Source organism: Daphnia pulex, chromosome 8 (assembly GCF_021134715.1).
Source record: "Daphnia pulex isolate KAP4 chromosome 8, ASM2113471v1".
Taxonomy (NCBI): Eukaryota; Metazoa; Arthropoda; class Branchiopoda; order Diplostraca; family Daphniidae; genus Daphnia; species Daphnia pulex.
The window spans coordinates 9,188,930-9,206,830 of record NC_060024.1 but is presented as its reverse complement, the minus strand read 5'-3'; the positions used below and the strand labels follow the sequence as shown (position 1 = coordinate 9,206,830).

Sequence of the window (17,901 nt, the reverse complement as noted above, 5' to 3'; positions counted from 1 at the left end):
TCCTGCTTGTCTGTCTGGGGGTAAATGCAAATGCCAACTTTTCCACTGATTTGATCAATTAGTCAAAGTGACGAACTAATCATGACATACGCGCGTCATGAACTTTACTACCCAGTTGTAGCTTTTTGGACAAACGAAGGGACGTTAGGAGGATTTAGTTTTCACGATTGGCTGAACGATGACAATCCATCATCACGTTGAATTGAATCAATGATGCCCCCCCCCCCCCCCCTTCGGTTTTCTCTATATTACAGTCGCACCAGCACACAGACAGACCACAGAGAGAAACGGAACAGTAGAAACCCCCCAACCCGAACTTTTGTCAGTCTCCCTTCTCCTTTGTCATGGAAAGTTGAATTCGATTACCTCTCCCTCCCTCGTGAACAAGTGACGTTCGAATTCTGACATTTACAGTAACCACAGTAGGTTAAAAAATCGGGTTCAAAACCAAAAGGCTTTCTATTATACGAGGACTCTGTTCATTTGATTATCGATAAATTAAAACACAAAATTCAAACATTCGTTTATAGGTAACAGTCGTTCGAGATCCCACCAACATAATCAACACCAGCAGCAGCAGCAGCAGCATCCGCACCACCAAATGCAGCTGCAGCAGCATCAACAACACAACTCGATACCGGCCAACATTCACGTCGAGTTGTTCGACCAGCACCAAGGCACGCACATCTTGCAGAGTCTGGACGGCTTCGCTTTTTCCCTGGGCTCCGACGGACGATTCCTCTACATCTCCGAAACGGTGTCCATCTACTTGGGCCTGTCACAGGTCGAGATGACCGGTAGCAGTGTCTTCGATTACGTCCATACCGCAGATCACGCCGAATTGGCCCAACAACTGGGCCTTACACTGGCCACTAATCAGACCCACCAGTCTGCCAGTTCTTCTGCGACAAGCTCGTCTCAACAACTGCCACCGTCGCCTGCTTCTGGCACTGGAAGTGTTGATGATGGAAACTCTTGCATGAATCCTGATGGTATTACTATTATTATTATTTTAAAACTTGAAATCACAAAACTCCTAATCTAAAATTAAATTTTTTTATAACGAAATTGCCAATATAGTGACTTCGCTGATGAGTCTTGAGAGTAATTCGGCCTATCAGGGCCTTGACCGTTCCTTCTGCATTCGAATGAAATCGACACTAACGAAACGCGGCTGCCACTTTAAATCGTCCGGCTATCGGGTAATTGATTGTTGGGTTTTCAAAATTAAACAAATTCAATTTCCTTAATATTTCATCACGTCATTATTTTTGAATTTTCAAGGTGGTGATGGTTCTCTGTCGACTTCGGCCACAAAGCCAAGCGTATACAGCCGGTAAATCCGGAGTTGGGCAGCCGAGTAGTGGCCCGCAAGGCCAGAACCAACCGGTTCCTTTACTCGGAATGATTGCTATGGCTATTGCCCTACCACCGCCCACCGTTCACGAAGTTCGGCTTGAGCCGGACATGTTTGTTACGCGACTGGCATTTGATTTGAGGATCATTCACTGTGAACCAAGGTAAACATCCAAGGCAGCAAAAGTTTTTAAAAATAAATGTAATGCTATATCGGGATTCTTTTACTTAATTAGGATTGCTGAGCTCCTGGAATTCGTCGCTGAAGATCTGACAGGCAGGAGTCTTTATACTTTATGTCATGTGGAAGATGTCCGCCTATTGCGTAAAGCCCACACTGATTGTAAGACTCTCTAATTATTGATGCGAAATTAAGTTATGCTATTATCCACGTATTTTTGTGTGTTAGTGATGCATAAAGGACAGGTGATGACACCCTACTACCGGATCCTAAATCGTCACGGAGGATTCACCTGGATTCAATCTTGTGCTACAGTAGTTTGTAACTCAAAGAACGGTGACGAACAGAGCATCGTCTGCGTCAACTACGTTCTCAGGTAACAAATACCAACCATTATTTGTTAACTAAACTGGATAATTAATCTGTTTGATTTGATTTTGAAGCCGAACGGAAATGAAAAATCTGGTAGTGGATCAGTGCCAGCTGGAATCGGCGCCCATCATCCAAATTAAACCAACCATTTTCAAAACCGATCACGGTGCGTCGGACGTCCTCCATAGTTCGCCGGATGGGTCCAGTTCCGAAAGCTCGGAATCTTTACCGAAAAGCGGAACGACTTTGATCGATCCGCATCGATCGTCCGTGCCGAGCTCCGAACAGAGTCGGCCATCTTCCGAGGTTGAAGTAGAGGTCGTTACGGCTCCACCGGAAGAATCTGTTTCGTCGGGAATGAGGACCAGTCGCGGTCCTTCCGGGCGCCATCACCACCATCGATCCGCAAAACGAAAATACGAAGATCTGGTGTCGGTTCCGTCAGCGACCGACAGTTCAATGATTGGCCTAGACAACAACAATCAACATCATTCCACAGACAATTCAAACAGTAACGAGAGCGCATCCATCCAAGATCAGCAAAATCCCAACACATTGACGGATCACCAAAGCGAAGTCGACGTGGCTCGCTGGAAGAGGCTTTACGCTGGTGCCATGGAAAACGAATCTCTTCAGGTAAAACTCTTGTCAAACGATTTGAAATGGCCAGTCGAGCTAAAATTGTTTATTTTTTTTTTAGGATCGGGACCTTGATGGAAATGGACTGAATGGAAATACCACAGATTTCAGTACCGATGCACTTCTTTCAAACGGTAAGCCACGATCGACTATTCAATGGATCGGCGCTCCGCCAGTGCCGTCGGGTTCGACATCGTCAGCTGCGACGGCCGCTGCCCTGTCGGTTCCGTCGTTGCTCCGCCAGCTCTACGCCAGCAGGGAGAGCGTTATACGCGCCAACGTTCACGCAGCTGCGGCCGCAGCGGCCGGACGCACTCCGTCTGGCTATTTTTCCAATGGAGAAACGCTGCCGACTCCACCTACCGGCGTCAACGGTGGCAATGACTATCCCGGTGACGTCTTCCCGCCTACCTCTTCTCACTCTTACCACTCCGCAGCCACCGGAAGCTTTTTACCGGAATATCTGCCGGCCATGACACCTCCGTCGTCAGTTTCGCCTCGCGACGCAGCCGCTGGCGCTCTTTTCGCCGCCGAGGCTTCGTTACGTCATTCGGCGTACAGTGGTCTGGGTTCGGCGGAGTCTTCCTACTCTGCCAATCCGACACAACCACTGGCATTGAAGCCTCACCATCACGTCCACTATGGCCATGGTTCCATCGAACATCACCACCATGCCCACCACCATCACAATTCAGGCGGATCCCATCATCAGTATGCTTCCGTCCAGCCCCTGGTGTCCGCCGACGCGGGCCAGTTCTATTCTCATACACCTTCCGGCTTCCACCTCTACCATCCGCAGGTGTCCAAGTCCTCGTCAGCGTCTTCAGTCAACAATTCAGCCACATGGTATCCCAACTAATGTCGATTCAATGAAATCAGGTGCTTTATTGCATGGGTTTATTATTCCGAACAACAAATTGATTGAAATCATGATATGTTGAATTGAAGTGCAAGAATTGTTGTGAGTTGATTGAGATCCGAATAGTAATATGTTTATTGGGTAGTTTTTTTCCTTACGTGTAATGTATTCGAATTCACCTGAATTTCATTGAAGAGTCGGCGTGCTAATTCTTGCCTAAAACGAACTACACAACGTCAGTTCTCCCAACAAGATGTGTATTAAAAAAAAATTATAATAAGCATAACGCCATCAAACAATAAGTAATCGTGGCCCTTTAAGTAAATAATAATCCGACAACATTCACATGATTTGGAAAATGTTCAGTGACTAGTCTTTGTCCCATTAAAAAAGAATTCCATGTAGCCAGTTATATCATGAACACATAAACGTTGTGCTAAATATCTCTCTGAAAAATTGTACTGTACATTTATTCATACAGTTGTCATCAATCGTTAGGCTTCTCCCCTTTTTATTGACAACGGATTGATATAGAAACTTGATTGATTTTTTTTCACTGTCTTGTTATTGACGTGCTTTGAATAACCATGATGAACGCGGGTTGAGACGAGAAAACAATCGTCAATTGAGTTAGTGTGCAAATCTGCTATAAAAATATAATCATTTTAGTAGAGTTAAAAACCGGCATGCACTAAAATCTATGACTTATTTATTTCATAGACAACTTGCAAAATCAACTTTCTGTGTTCATGTCCTCCCTTTACTTTGAATGTATGTGAATCTTTTTGTATACATCTCTTATTCAGAACAAAATATCTCTGGCTTAATTACTACTGTCAGTTCGTTCTTTTTTTTTTAAAATTTTTAATACACACACCTATTACGGATTCGGTACCCTCCTTCTGGAATTTGACTGCATCTGACTTTCACCTCTTTACTGCTAATCACTAGGCCTACTCTGAATCTGAAACCATCGTGAATTTTCTTTAAAGGAAAGGATAGGGCGAGCCATACGATTTCATTTCCACTCAGTACAGATTTCTTCTTTGTCTATATTTGGGTTGCTGACAGTAGAACTCCAAAGAACTACACCGACAATAGAACCGTGCGTTGGCCGCGGACGACGATGATTATTCCGCGTTAATCGTAGCGATTGAATCCGGGTTTCCTGACCGTCGAGACCGCGCACCCGCCGCAGTGGGAAATTATTGGGGCATCCGGCACCAGCTATCAGTGGACCATGGTATTGTGTTGTTTGGTAAACGGATCGTGATCCCTCAGGCGGCCCGGAAGAACGTCCTCAAAAAGCTCCACGCGGCCCATCAGGGGATCGTGCAGACGAACAGGCGGGCCCGACAGACTGTATACTGGCCGGGCATTACTAACGAAATCACAACGCTTCTTCCCACCTGCTCTACGTGCCAGGAACGTTTGCCCAGCAGCCAGCAGGAGCCTATGATGTCCGACCCCTTGCCGACACACGTGTTCGAGGACGTTTCAGCCGACCTGTTCCAGTCGGGTCAGCTCCATGTGTTGGTTTACGACGACCGATTATCCGGATGGCCGGTCGTCCACAGATGGAAGCGGGACCCAACCGCGCGGGAAGTCTTGCACGCTGTCATTGACAACTTTGTCGAACTTGGCGTCCCAATGCGTTTCCGTTCCGACATCGGACCTCAATTCGACGCTGGAGTTTTCCGAACAGCCATGGACCGATGGGGTGTCGCCGTCAGCAATTCCACGCCAAACTACAGTCAAAGTAACGGCCACGCAGAAGCGGCCGTCAAAGAATTGGTCGAGAAAATCTCCCCATCCGGGGACCTAGATGCGGAAGAATTTAAACATGGGCTCCTAAAATTCCAGAACACCCCCCGGGAGAACGGACTGTCACCCGCGCAAATGGTGTTCGGACACTAGCTTCGTTCGATCGTCCCAGCCGATCGTTCGGCGTACGCGACGTGCTTGAAATCCGTCATGGAGGCGAGGGATCGGCAGGCGGCAATCAACGCGGACTCCAAGACACGCTACGACCTTCGCTCGCGTGCCCTCGAATCCCTGCCAATCGGCACCAACGTGCGCGTGCAGGACCCCAAATTGAAGCTGTGGAGCCATGTAGGTGTGGTCGTGGCGATCGGACGCTATCGCGCATATCGTGTGAAATTCGCGAGCGGCAGTGTGTTGTGGAGAAACAGGCGTTTCCTGCGCCGCCTGGTGAACGCCGAAGAAAGTGAAGAGAGAGACGCGGATCAAGCGCTCACCGACGAAAGCGACGGAAAGGATGGCGCGCAAACCGACACGGAAGAGCCCGGCAATGACAGCCCGAGCACATGCACTGGCCAAACGAGAGCCGCGCCCCGCGCAGGTCTTCCGACTCCGCGCCGTAACGGGCGCCGTCGAACGCCGAAATTAATTGTCTCCGTTTAAAACCATTCCCATGTCCCTCGATGTATGTTTCGCTTCAACATTCCCATCTGGAAAATGCGTGCGGGGTATTTTTCTTTCTCGTATACCCTTGCAGATTATCATGTGGTTTCGTTTGTTCTGTGTTTCGTTTGTTCTGTGTTGAAGCTGTCACGACCTATTTGGGAATTTCTTTGTTACGGCGTGACAGCTTGGGGAGAGTTGTTGTGTCAGTGTGCCCTTCTTCTCGTGACCGCTAGGTGTCGCACGGTAGAGCCGTGAGAAGCAGCGGCCGAGAGAGGGGCAGTCTAGTTTCAGCTTGCTTTGTAGAAGGATCTCGTTTCTTTTCTTGTCGAATACATTGTGTTAATTAACTAATTAACCACCCAGACTCTAACCTAACAGACGGATCTTTTGCGGGTCTTTTGTCGAGTTGTAGAGATAAAAAAAAATTTGGTTGGATGGCAACGGCTGCATTGCAAGCGATAGTAACGTGAAAAGTTGTTATTTTTCAAAGTTCTCTTAGCAAATTTAATGGAGAGAAGTCAAAAACTAGAATTTATTAGGATAAATCAAAGAGGCACCTTGGAAAATTAGATAGTCGTCTTCTTCCTCCAACACTTGATACATAATCCAGAACAAATCCATGAGTTTAGTGGAGCACTTCATTTGCTTAACGTGTACACGAGTGTCTGGCCTCTGGCCGATTTTAGTGGCATCCAGGTTGAGTGAATGAGCCAACCTGTAATAAAAAAGTAAAAATTAAAAAAAAGGAAAATTCTTACAAGAAAAATTTCACATTTACTTGCAAACTATGTTTTTTTGTTTCCAAGATAGATCATTGGAGAAGACGAGTATGTCATTTGAATTTTGAGAAATAAAATTCTCCAAAAAGTTTTTCAGTTGGAGTGTAAAACACACCGTCAGATTGAAAAACTGGGCATCGTCTCCAAATCCCATTTCTTGGAATCCAACATTGCGCCTGAAGGAGAAAACAAAACATCAAAACATCAGCAAATTTAACATGGCTCTCCCGCGATTTTATACAAGTAGATTCTTATTCCGACCTCCCATTCGCTTCTTCTTATTCTACATCTCTTTTTCGAACTTACTATTTTCATTTTTAAAGCCAGCATATCTATCCCTTCTCTTTTCTTGATTTTTTTAAAAGGGAAAATTAAAAAAAATAAAAAAAATAAAAAGGCGAGTTGGGAGGGACGAAAATGAGCATTTACCGCAAGTGCAATAAATCACTATCTTTCTCGATGCATAGCAATGTGTGCTAGTAAGTCTTGGGATGTATGTATAAGAAAGAGGGACAGAGCATAATACGGGCTAAAGTATCCAGCACGGCTGTCTGAATCGATGAAGGCTACATCTATTTTCTTTTCTTGCCAGACCGTTATTCTTTAGTATCCACTTCCTATTGATTCAGAGTCATTTATTCAGACTCAAGTTGGATGGAATTGTATAATGTATATGGCCAGAGGCTAACAGGATTTTCTATTCACTAGGATTGATAACTAGAATAGTATTATTTTAGAATTACTCAGCGTGGTTAATGGTGCTGCTGCTGGTGTATTTGAACACAAATTCCTCAACCCCCGAAACCTAGTGTTCTTTAATGAGAACTATCCGGTATTGGGACCTCAGCAAATTGTCAAATGCTCCTTCTCTGGACAATTTCCGAAAGTTATTCTGGGCAGACGCAATCAGTTTGCCATCCAAAATAACATTGGTTTTCCTAAATTTCCTAATTATTTTATGTAGTTAAAGTGTTAAACGATTTGTATTTAAAGTATTACCATTTTGTCTGAGTAAACGTGGAATTCACTTCCAGGTATACACCACACAGCCTTGCTGAATCTTGGATAATTTTTTTATGCGAGCTGGTTCCAAACCAAGACCAGATTCAATTTCATCATGGTCTTTTCGCATTATGATTAGAACAAAGTTTTCTAATCCATTGTCGACACTATAGTCTGGAACGATAAAGGTGACATTTTTAGAATACCTGATCTTTAACTGCTTAATTTATCTTTTTACTATACCTCCGTTGGCTAGAGACGCTCTAGAGACTATAACAACAAAAAATGGGCCTAGTTGTCCGGATTTTAATTAGTTCCGGGAGTTTCCAACACATATTCCTTGCTTTCATTGGTGGTCCTTCAGAGCAAATCTTGCAATTATTGTCCTTTACGCTGCCGTTCCTGCATGAACATAAATGTCCTAGATTTTGGTAATGGACTCCAGCTGGTTCTTGGAAAAAATGTACATTGCCAATAACACCTCCTGAAGATTTGACAAATCCACCGCTCTGGGTAGGCATCGCTGTTATTGTTGCATCTCTGCCTGTCACTGTAAAAATTTTTTTTCAGAATAAAAAAAAAGAAGAAAAAATGGGAGTTGAATTTCCGAGTTCTTGTCATTTCAATCGCAGCTCACGACCGACAAAAGGTAAAGGGCGGCTGGCGATCGCTAATGGACGACAATAAAAATACTCTGAAAATAAAAATAGAGACCTCTCTCACCTTTTAAAGTTTAGTGGTTAGCAACTCTTAACTCTACACTGTATAGTGGAGGCTGGCTTGCCCATATTATTAGAGCCAGCGGTCTCCATTTTTTTTCTACTCTGCGTTCTTGATTGCTTCTATTTGCGTTGGCCGGGCCGAAGTGGGACTCTCGTCTTCTTGGAAGATCCAACTCTATTCCCCCCTAGCTAATGCTCTTGCCCTAGTGTTTTTTGGCGGACGAGATGAAGTTCACGCAGTTAATAATCGCCAGGAACTCTAGAGGATCGCCAGATATTTCTTTAGTCGGAATATGATGCTAGTGGAAGGAGTTATTGGGCCTCAGCCACGTACACATGACGCTTAATTTTCGTTGGGCAACTGCCGCGGAAAGAAAAATGGTCAGGAAAGTGAAAATGGTCAGTTATGACGAAATAATCATATTTCCAAGCTAAAACTGGTGGATTGGTCCTCTCCGAATACCGCAAATCGCGACCCACTTCACTGTTGAGAACGGAGATTTTAGCAACTAAAGTTTTGAAGATTAAGTTATCTTGCTTGACTAATCAAACTCGAACCAAAACCAAAAAATAGCATTTTTATTCTCATTTTTTGGTTTTTGACTTTTTGTCCGATTTCAAATGCTAAATCTGTCGTTGTTTATTAGCGTTTTAGAGCAAATTCCGCACTACGCTTCCGCAAAAAACCGGAAAATTAGAACGAGAATTCACGCCCAACCACTGGTCCCGAAAATCTGAAACTTTTCCAGTTTAATATAATCAAAACTGAAAACAAACAGTATAAAAATAAAAAAAAATTGCGAGGCACCGCAACAAAAAAAAAAATTAAAATCCAAGAAATGGCCCTGGTGGTCTAGTGTATAATGCTGTATATTGAAAAACGAAGGTTGAAGGATCAAACCTTTGAAACCAGTAAGATTTAAAAAAAAAAACTTTATTGAAATTGTTATCTGTTTTTCGTTCTATTTGCATTTTTTAAAGTTGATTCTAAATATTTTATCAAGATGTTTACGATTAATGAAAAAGTTAAAACTTAAATAATATTTTCAACAAACAAATTTGGGACATAAGATGCATAAGAGAAACAGGGGCCAGCAATAACAAAGTGAAATGTTAAAAAACAATTCCAATATTATCACGGAAATGACTGATACTCCATTCACTCTTAAAATATTATTTAAAAAACGGGAATAGGTACAAGAAATAGGAATGACAAGTTTCTTGGATCCGATCAGACTTGATCCCAAAGACAATAACATTTAGTTTTTGACAAAAAATGTTTAACCAATGCAATAAAACCTATAACCTTGTACATCAATCGATTCGACTTGAAAATCTGCGTCGATTGATGTACATATATTGTGAAATCACAAATATTTTTTTTTCAAAATTTGTCGTCCCAATTAGCGTCTGTTGTCCAACGTTCGCATTTTTCTTCCAGTTTCCTGGTAATGAAAAATCTCGGATAATGACTAACATATTGACAAAATCTTACATGATTTTGTAGAACTTTTTAATCTTTACATTCTAATATAATTTTTTATAGGATTAGTGCATTTTTACTCTAGATATTCCTTAAGGCGTGACTTGTTTCTTACAGCCAACACAGACTCCAAATTTCTTGCCCGTAAGGAAAATTGTGAAATTTCATTTTACGATGTTTCGTTTAATCCTAAGTATTATAAGATGCTTTTTTCTCATTTGCGTATCATGCCCTATAGTTAAAAATTAGTTAATTAGATTTCGCAATAAACCCTTAATTTATTTGTATTTTACTTAAAGAAAAAATCGTCGTTTTTTTCCCAATTCGCGTTTTCGCGACCAGTGTACCATTAAGCGTTTTTACCCTAGATGCTAATAAGCTCCATAGATTTTAAGAGTTTATAATATATGTATAAACTCTTAATCATATTTAGATGTTAAGAGCTCGACAGATTTTAAGAGCAATTATTGTATCTCTAGATGTTAAGAGTAAAAGAAGGTCAACAAAAAAACCCACACAAAGAAAGAGATTTATCCCTCTTGTCAACCGTCACGTTGACCTTAACTGGAGAAAAAAGGTCACATTCCATAATATTGGACAAAATTCTTGCATTATTTTATTCAGACAGAAATAGTTTGGGTGCCAAACGAAGGACAAGAATACCCAGATTTAATACCTAAAAATGCTCCATTCTTTTACATTCCCGAAGGAAAATACAAACTGGTATATGGAAATCTAAAACAAGACTGCCTTTTTGGCAAGAATACTATGTTTAGACTTACTTGGGACAAATGTAACAGCAAAAAACGTATCTTTTGATAAAGGTTGTTCATATTCACCATCTGATATTAACTGGTTTTGGGAATTTATAAAAAAAAATACGACGATGCTTTAAAAAATGCTCTAAGAGGAGCCGATTTCAATAATTGGGTGAAAGAACTACATGAAACACAAATTCTAGAAAGATGTGCCCTAATACCAGAAAGGAAAATCCTGGATACACATTACCCGGTTATAACTTCTGTTGCCCACAAAATTCAATGGATTACGTACCAACGACAATGTTAGACTCCATTTGTCAATATCGCGATACACAATGCATGCTAACAGACAAACTTATTTAGAAAAATAAGATGACCGAGAATTTAATATAATGCTAGATAATTGGTCAAAAGCAAATGCTAATCCGGTGATGGATGATCAAAAGCAAATGCAAATCCGGTGATGGATAGTCTGGACCAACATATTACGAAAAACAAAGTGTAATACCGTTTATAAAAAGAATATTTAGCCTGAAGGATGCTTTTGATGGATCTTATTTATTGCAACGATCTAGACAAGATCCATTAATTTCATTGGATGATTTGTATGATCATGAATTTCAAGAAATAAATGTCAATAGGGATTGTACCAGAAATAGAAAATATCAAGTATTAAGTGATTCATCGGATGGCATGGGAGATATGTCAATCTATTTTACATCCAGATGGGAGATACGTCAATCTATTTTACATCCAGATTCAAGGTCTATTGCCTTTAAGTCTTTTACTCAAAATAAAAATCTTATTCATGTAGAAAGATGGTCCGAAGGAATGGTTATTTTCCAATATATTTCGAAATTGAACATTTTAATTATGAATTATAACCATAAAGACAAAATTTGACCAATTCACTTTTTAAATGCAGAAAGGCTTGGATACAGAGTTCCTGAAATTTTATGGTCATGGAGTCAAGATCCTACAAAAGAAATGTACAATTATACAAATTCTATTATTCCTTGTGCAATTCACAAAAGTTATGAATCACTTAGTCATAAATTTGATGGAGTAGATTGGGAACCTAAATACGCTACATGGTCTAATTTACAAGACCCTTCCAGACAGGATGTATTGTAGATTCACCTAGGCAAAGATAAATTTATAAAACTTCCAAAACCTTTGCAGAAGCAGATGAAGCTGCTAAACAATTTATTGCACAACAAACTTTAGAACCTGGTAGAAAGCGCGAAAAGCATCCAAGAACGGATGATACGGAGGAAGAATATCAGGAAAAAAAGCCTAAAGTTGAACAATACGTAGAAAATGTAGATCTAGATGAATTAATGCGTCAACCAGATGAACCTGCAAGTCCAGAGACAGCAAGAAGTGTCGAATAAGCTCTCGCTGGAGAGAGAGAAATTGGCCGATCAAAAGAATAAGTGAAACAAGAAGAAGTAGTAGTGAAAACAATTGTTAAAGAAGGCGGAACTGAAATACAAGAGACAGAAATAATTCCACCCTAGGTACCTAGGAATGTTGGCATTTTGCATAACTCTAGACACCCGGTTGTTGCTGAGCCAACGAACACCGGATTCAGCAAACCATACAATTGCACTTTTTTGACGAGGCTTGGATCCCCATTCTTATAAAGTATGTAAGCACACGGTCCATCTTCAATATTTTGTGACACACAGTGGGAACATTCAGTGAATTTCGTTTCTTTGAGGTGCGAAAAAATATTGGTACTGTCTTATCGCATGATTCCAATCTACAGTCGTTGTCTTCACATGAAGCGTACTTCTATTCTAAACTAGGTGAGAAATAGCCTGTCTAGCCTCTCGTCAAACAAAAATTGATCACTTTCTTCAGAAATAATGCCTGAAATAAAAACCCCAAACGAAATTTAGACGCACATCAAGAAAACAAGAAATCGATAATAAAGTTTATACTGAGTTAAGAAAGTTCGTCCTGAACATCCAATTTTGACTTCGTGACACATTTTTGCTGAAAAGCAAAGGCAAAAACATTTCTGGTTTCTTCATTTTGTCCAGCTGTACAATCGTTAAAATAAGAGAATGCGCACAAATTTCAGCACATAGGCAGGAGTTTGCCAAAATGAAGTTACGTTGACATTATAAGTTTGACTGAATGATAAATTGTAGCACCATTTTCGAAGACCAAATGTCGCATACCACATCATATAGATGCACTTCAGAGGAGCAATAGTGGTGTCCAACCAACTCGATGTAATAAAGCGAAACATCCCTAAAAAATATCCAAAAATCCGAAGGGCATTAGAGTTGACAACCCGTTGATTTTATGCTACTTAAAGCAACTTTAATTTTTTGTTTTAATTTGTCCCACATAGCCCCGGTCTCCCCTAAAGAGGGGGAACCAGTAGACCACTCAGAGCTTCGGAGGTTGGTTACAGTGGTTACAGCTTCGAATTTATGCCTTAACTACGAAGAAATAGTTTGTAGTGCATCACATTTTAAAGTTCCTTCTCGTTTGTGACCTTCACGTACGGTGTTAAAAATTACAAACAACATTCCATATAAGGAAAATTTAGAGGATATGTTGAGGTTGTTCGAATCGGAATCAGGGGTTGAGGTTCTTAGTGAAGTTTCTATATGTTACCCAAAAGGTGGTTTCGAATATATTTTTTAATGGTCACTAGAATTGCTAAATAAAAAAGAATGGCGAAGTGACGGCCGATTATCGTTGGATTCAAGGAGCAACCGTCAGTGTAATCAATAATTCCGGATTAACATGCAAAAAGTATTTATTTATGTATTTTGTTATTTTATCTTCAGCTTCATATGGATAGGTTGCAATGCATTCACGAATCTTTCTTCTCGCGAGTAGCGGAACTTATTCCACAAATAGCTGAAGCAAAAAAAGTGATAATTGTTACTGATGCAGAAAAAGCTATTACAAACGCAATATTGCAAACCTGGCCAAACAACCCAATGTTTAACTGCTGGATTCATTCATGGAAACATATGAAGCTTAATTTAATTAAAATTTGCATTCAAGAAAAATTCTCGGGTCTCAACCTACAAATCCGATTTTATGCAGCTTCTGTTGCAAAAATCAGATTGAAAATTGTATTTGAAGAGCTGGAACCAAAGTAATATACAGGCCTAAATAATTTGATTTACTGTTAGAGTTAAAAACCCTTCCTGGGGTTCCTGGGGTTCCTGGATATTGCTACCTTTTGGTATTTAACTCTAGACCAAAAATAAATCAGAGTCTTTCAACGCCCCATGAAGCGACTCGTCAACTGGAAACAGCAGACAATTGACGTTGTGGCCAATTCTTTAAGGAAAATCCCACTGTTTTATGAAATCAAAATTGGTAGGGTAGCCTTTGATGTAGAGACTACGGACTTCTGCCTCATCTCAAAGATTCATATAAAACACGACAATGGTCAAACTGAATTACCAGTCTACAGACGAACTTTTTGATCAAATTAAGGCTTCTCTACCAATAAAAATTACGGTAAAAGTAAAGATATTTAACGTGATTAATGAATATGCTAAAATTGCGTAATTTTAGAAAGGATATGATGCATCAAATCTAGTTTAACATCCTGTGCCCTATTGTACTCCCAGTGACAGTGTCAGGCAGCGAGCCATGGATATTATAAAGGAAAACAGAATACAGATAGTGCCATTGCTTCAACACTGGTCGGTTGTAGGATCTACAGGAGACATTTACGTCGTGAAGTTGTTCAAAGACTCGTAAGCAAACTTGTACTTGTGCCGCAAGTGCATTTTGTTCACACATTTTGGCCGCAATGTACAGTATCGATTGTGAAATGCTATCAAAGAAGAAGCGAAAAATTACAGTACAGCGAAAAGGGCGGAAGCAGCAACTTTATCAACGAAGTGGAAAGAAACCTCTTTCTAAACTAGAAAAAAAAAGATTCGAATAGAGCCAAGGAAAAAGTATCAAAGAAGAAAAAAGAGAAGACAGTACGCCTAAATCTCCTGACACGTCTGATTTCAATGATAACTTGGGTGATGTCTCCAATAAAAAATAAAAAAAAAATTTAATCAGAAAAGGTCTGAAGATCATCCGAAACTTTCTCCGAGTACACAAGCAGCGTTCAGTGTCGTTTTTCTCCTCGACCTACGTCTTCTCTGGGTTTAGCAAGGAGGATTGTCTCCGTCGGCATGCTCTCCTCCACAATCTTTGAGGGAATTTACATTCTACAAACCGAGACGATTCATTTATTCTACTGTCCCTTTCGTATGGACGATTCTCGACATCGGAAGTTTGGAAACTGAAAAATCGACCATCTTGGAACTTTAAAGTGACGCGTAAGGAGCAACATTTCCATTTAACTTTTGAATTTGCAATTGCAAAGAGCCAATCAGCCAAACAGATTCATCTAGCTAAAAGCGGTTCATCCAGAATAAAAAAAAACTTTGTGAAACCGCGTTATCTTTATCATATCAACTGTTTGTAAAATGGAGCAGCCTCCACCTATTGAAGATATCAGGTAAACTGATTGATGATTTTGATGAAGGATTGTTTTTGTAAATTTTGTATCCATCAGAAAAATTTTCGAACCAGATTTACAATGGAATCTGAGAAGTGCATTTATCGAAAGAAATGAAGGAAAAATTGATAGAATTAAGCTTCTAAGGATGTGCGATAGCCTTGTAAATATGTAGAATAGGTGCAATTGCTGGAAGCATAGCCGGAGTCGGGGTAGTCAGTGTCGGCCTTATGGGTAGCCAGTGTCGGGTAGCCAGTGTTGGGGTAGCCAGTGTCGACCCCCCAGGTAGCCAGTGTCGCGGGTAGCAGGTGTCGTTTTCGCAGACAACATTTGGGCTAGTGATGCTTCCTGATTTGCCACATGTGCATCCATTGATCGAATGATCAAAGGAGAGAATCTTTATTTTGGAGGATAGCTAAACAATGAAAGAAAACTGTCATCACGCCATATATGGTGGAACGGAACTAGGAAACACGGTCTTCGGCGGTAAACACAATTTTTACTTTAAAAGTAAACAAAAAATATTATAACATGCTTTTGACTTGCAGTCGCTCTCCATTATTTTTCTGACTCCCGCAACCTACCGAGGTTGATAGTTCCCGAAATCATTAACAAGAAGCAAAATCTTCGAAAAATGTTGCGGCAAATTACAGAAAAATCAACAGTGTTGAACCACCCAAAAATGAGAAGACCAACGAAAAAGAGAATGAGAAGCCCAATTACGTTTTGGGACAGTACATAACAAAATTAGAAAGTTTGATGAAAGAATTTAAGTTACCATAAATTCCGATGTGATCGTTACTACCGTTATTATTTGAAAAATTAATTGTTCCGTTTTGTTTCATTTTTCACCGTCTTTGTTAGTTAATTGACCATCCTTCACTTATTGTGTTCAAATGTTTAACATGCTATTGAACTTCTTTTTTCACAAATACATGGGACCAATAAATTTCATGCTTTTTATTATTTTGTCGGAAAATTAGCGCGCGCTGGTAGAAATTTGAATAGAAGTTTATTAGCAGTTTGAAATGCGGAATTATATCGTTAGCAATACTTACATTAAGCGCTAAAAATTCCGTATTCGTTTGCCGTTTAAAAACGTATTTGTACCCAGTTTTATTTAGGGGTTAGTCCAACGCATTTGGAACAGTTTCTTAACTTCATTCCAGAACGTTTGATTGCGCTTTATAGGAGTTTCTAAACGGGTTTACAAAACTAGATACAACACAACAAACAGGTTTTAGAAACTGTATTGAAACAACTTTATTTACGGTAGACAGCTAGTAGGGTAGAGAGTTTCTTGCAGTGACAAGAACACTGCAATACTACCATCACTCAGGCGCAACAAACAACAAAGCCGCCATCATTTACTGGCTCACCGACAGCCAAAATTTAATAACTTTTTTAACAAAGGGGTCAGGAAAGAATCAAATTAAAAAAGAAGTTTTCCAAGTTATGGTCCTCTGCAAGAAACTTAACCTGAGAATAATTCCAATTCACCTCTTACGCGAAAACCCATGCATCAAATTAGCAGATAACGGCTCGAAAACAGCAATCATCGGACCTATTCAACGTCGTGAGCAGCAATCAGCAATTTGGCGTTCACCAAATATTGACATTGTCAGAAAGTATGCTGACAAGTATAATCAACAGAATCTTTTCGCGTTCCTTACAAAATATGTAAGCACATCATTTTCCATTACCTCTCGAAAAGAAAACGGCAATTACCATGCGGTTTTAACCCTATACGGCGAGGAGAGGCCATTCCACTTAGTTCATCGTCTTCAAGCGGATGCTAAACACTTCATACTGTTACAATACATAAACAAGCTTTGTGTAAATGGATTTATGTTATGGAGCTTTCAACCTGGACCGAATTTTCTGGAATTCAGAAGAATGATTTCAACATGATTGGCAGAATTTGGAAACTACCACCCTCAGGTGGTAGTCCGGGAACTGGCGGAAATTTTCCCGACTCTGATATGCGACATTGATATAGTAACAACTGCATTCAATTTTGCTTTTGTTTAGCAGTTGGGTCAAGGATATCCATATCCCAGTCACTATGTCCCAATTGCTACCAGCCTGCCACAAACTGCTGAATACTACCTATTAATCACAAATGACATCATGTTGAAGTGTGCTGAACCGCTCACTTGGATGACTGCCAAATAGACGACGAAACGTTCCAAATGAGCAATGGTAAATTCAAATTTAAAATCGAGCTGTTCGCATCCGACAGCAATACCAAATGCGGGAGATTATTTTTTTTGAAACTTTTACTGTAAGAGAACAACTGGCATTGACACGTTTTCGAATTCCTGGGACGGGGAGGTGGCCTGGATTTGCCCACCAATACGAGAGCAAATCAAAGTCATCAGGAAACTAAAAACATCGAAAATAGCTGTAATTCTATTTATCCCGGAGTGAAAAGACTGCCGACTACTGGACCTATTTAAATGGTACAATGTGTAAATGGAATGTGTTTGACAACAGTAAGTATTCTATTGTAATGGAAATTTAGAACTGCTTTTGTAATCAAATTCAATTGCAAAGAGCCAATCGGAAAAACAGATTCATAAAGCGGTTCATTCAGAATTAAAAAAAAAACCTTAAACCGAGTTTTCTTTATCAAATCTACTGGCTAGTTTTTGAGAAAAATCGTCAAATAAAAAGCAAATCAGCTTCATCAGAAACAGGTTCATCTAGGTAAATTTGTTCGTTCAGAATTTAAAAAAACTTTTTTAAATTCGTGTGAAACCGTGTTATCTTTATCATATTTACTGGTTTGTTTTCTAGCTAAATTTAAAATGGAA

The 17,901-nt window shown here is 40.2% G+C and overlaps 1 protein-coding gene and 1 long non-coding RNA gene across 5 annotated transcripts in view; both read left to right on the top strand.

The window, feature by feature from the left end:
- The window catches only part of LOC124201209 (protein trachealess-like), a 35,055-nt gene extending 30,749 nt beyond the window's left edge, over nucleotides 1–4,306 (top strand). For all 4 annotated transcript variants that reach the window (XM_046597713.1, XM_046597715.1, XM_046597714.1 and 1 more), the window contains 7 exons: nucleotides 531–992; nucleotides 1,081–1,202; nucleotides 1,285–1,520; nucleotides 1,593–1,699; nucleotides 1,766–1,913; nucleotides 1,981–2,545; nucleotides 2,610–4,306. In XM_046597713.1, the coding sequence (XP_046453669.1) occupies nucleotides 531–992; nucleotides 1,081–1,202; nucleotides 1,285–1,520; nucleotides 1,593–1,699; nucleotides 1,766–1,913; nucleotides 1,981–2,545; nucleotides 2,610–3,407 (2,438 nt within the window). In that variant the 3' untranslated portion in view covers nucleotides 3,408–4,306. The remainder of the gene's footprint in view (nucleotides 1–530; nucleotides 993–1,080; nucleotides 1,203–1,284; nucleotides 1,521–1,592; nucleotides 1,700–1,765; nucleotides 1,914–1,980; nucleotides 2,546–2,609) is intronic.
- Nucleotides 4,307–6,130: 1,824 nt separating this feature from the next.
- LOC124199468 lies at nucleotides 6,131–8,128 on the top strand. Its single transcript, XR_006876845.1, has 2 exons — nucleotides 6,131–7,803; nucleotides 7,872–8,128. It is a non-coding gene; the product is annotated as an uncharacterized LOC124199468 (long non-coding RNA).
- The last annotated feature ends 9,773 nt before the right edge of the window (nucleotides 8,129–17,901 follow it).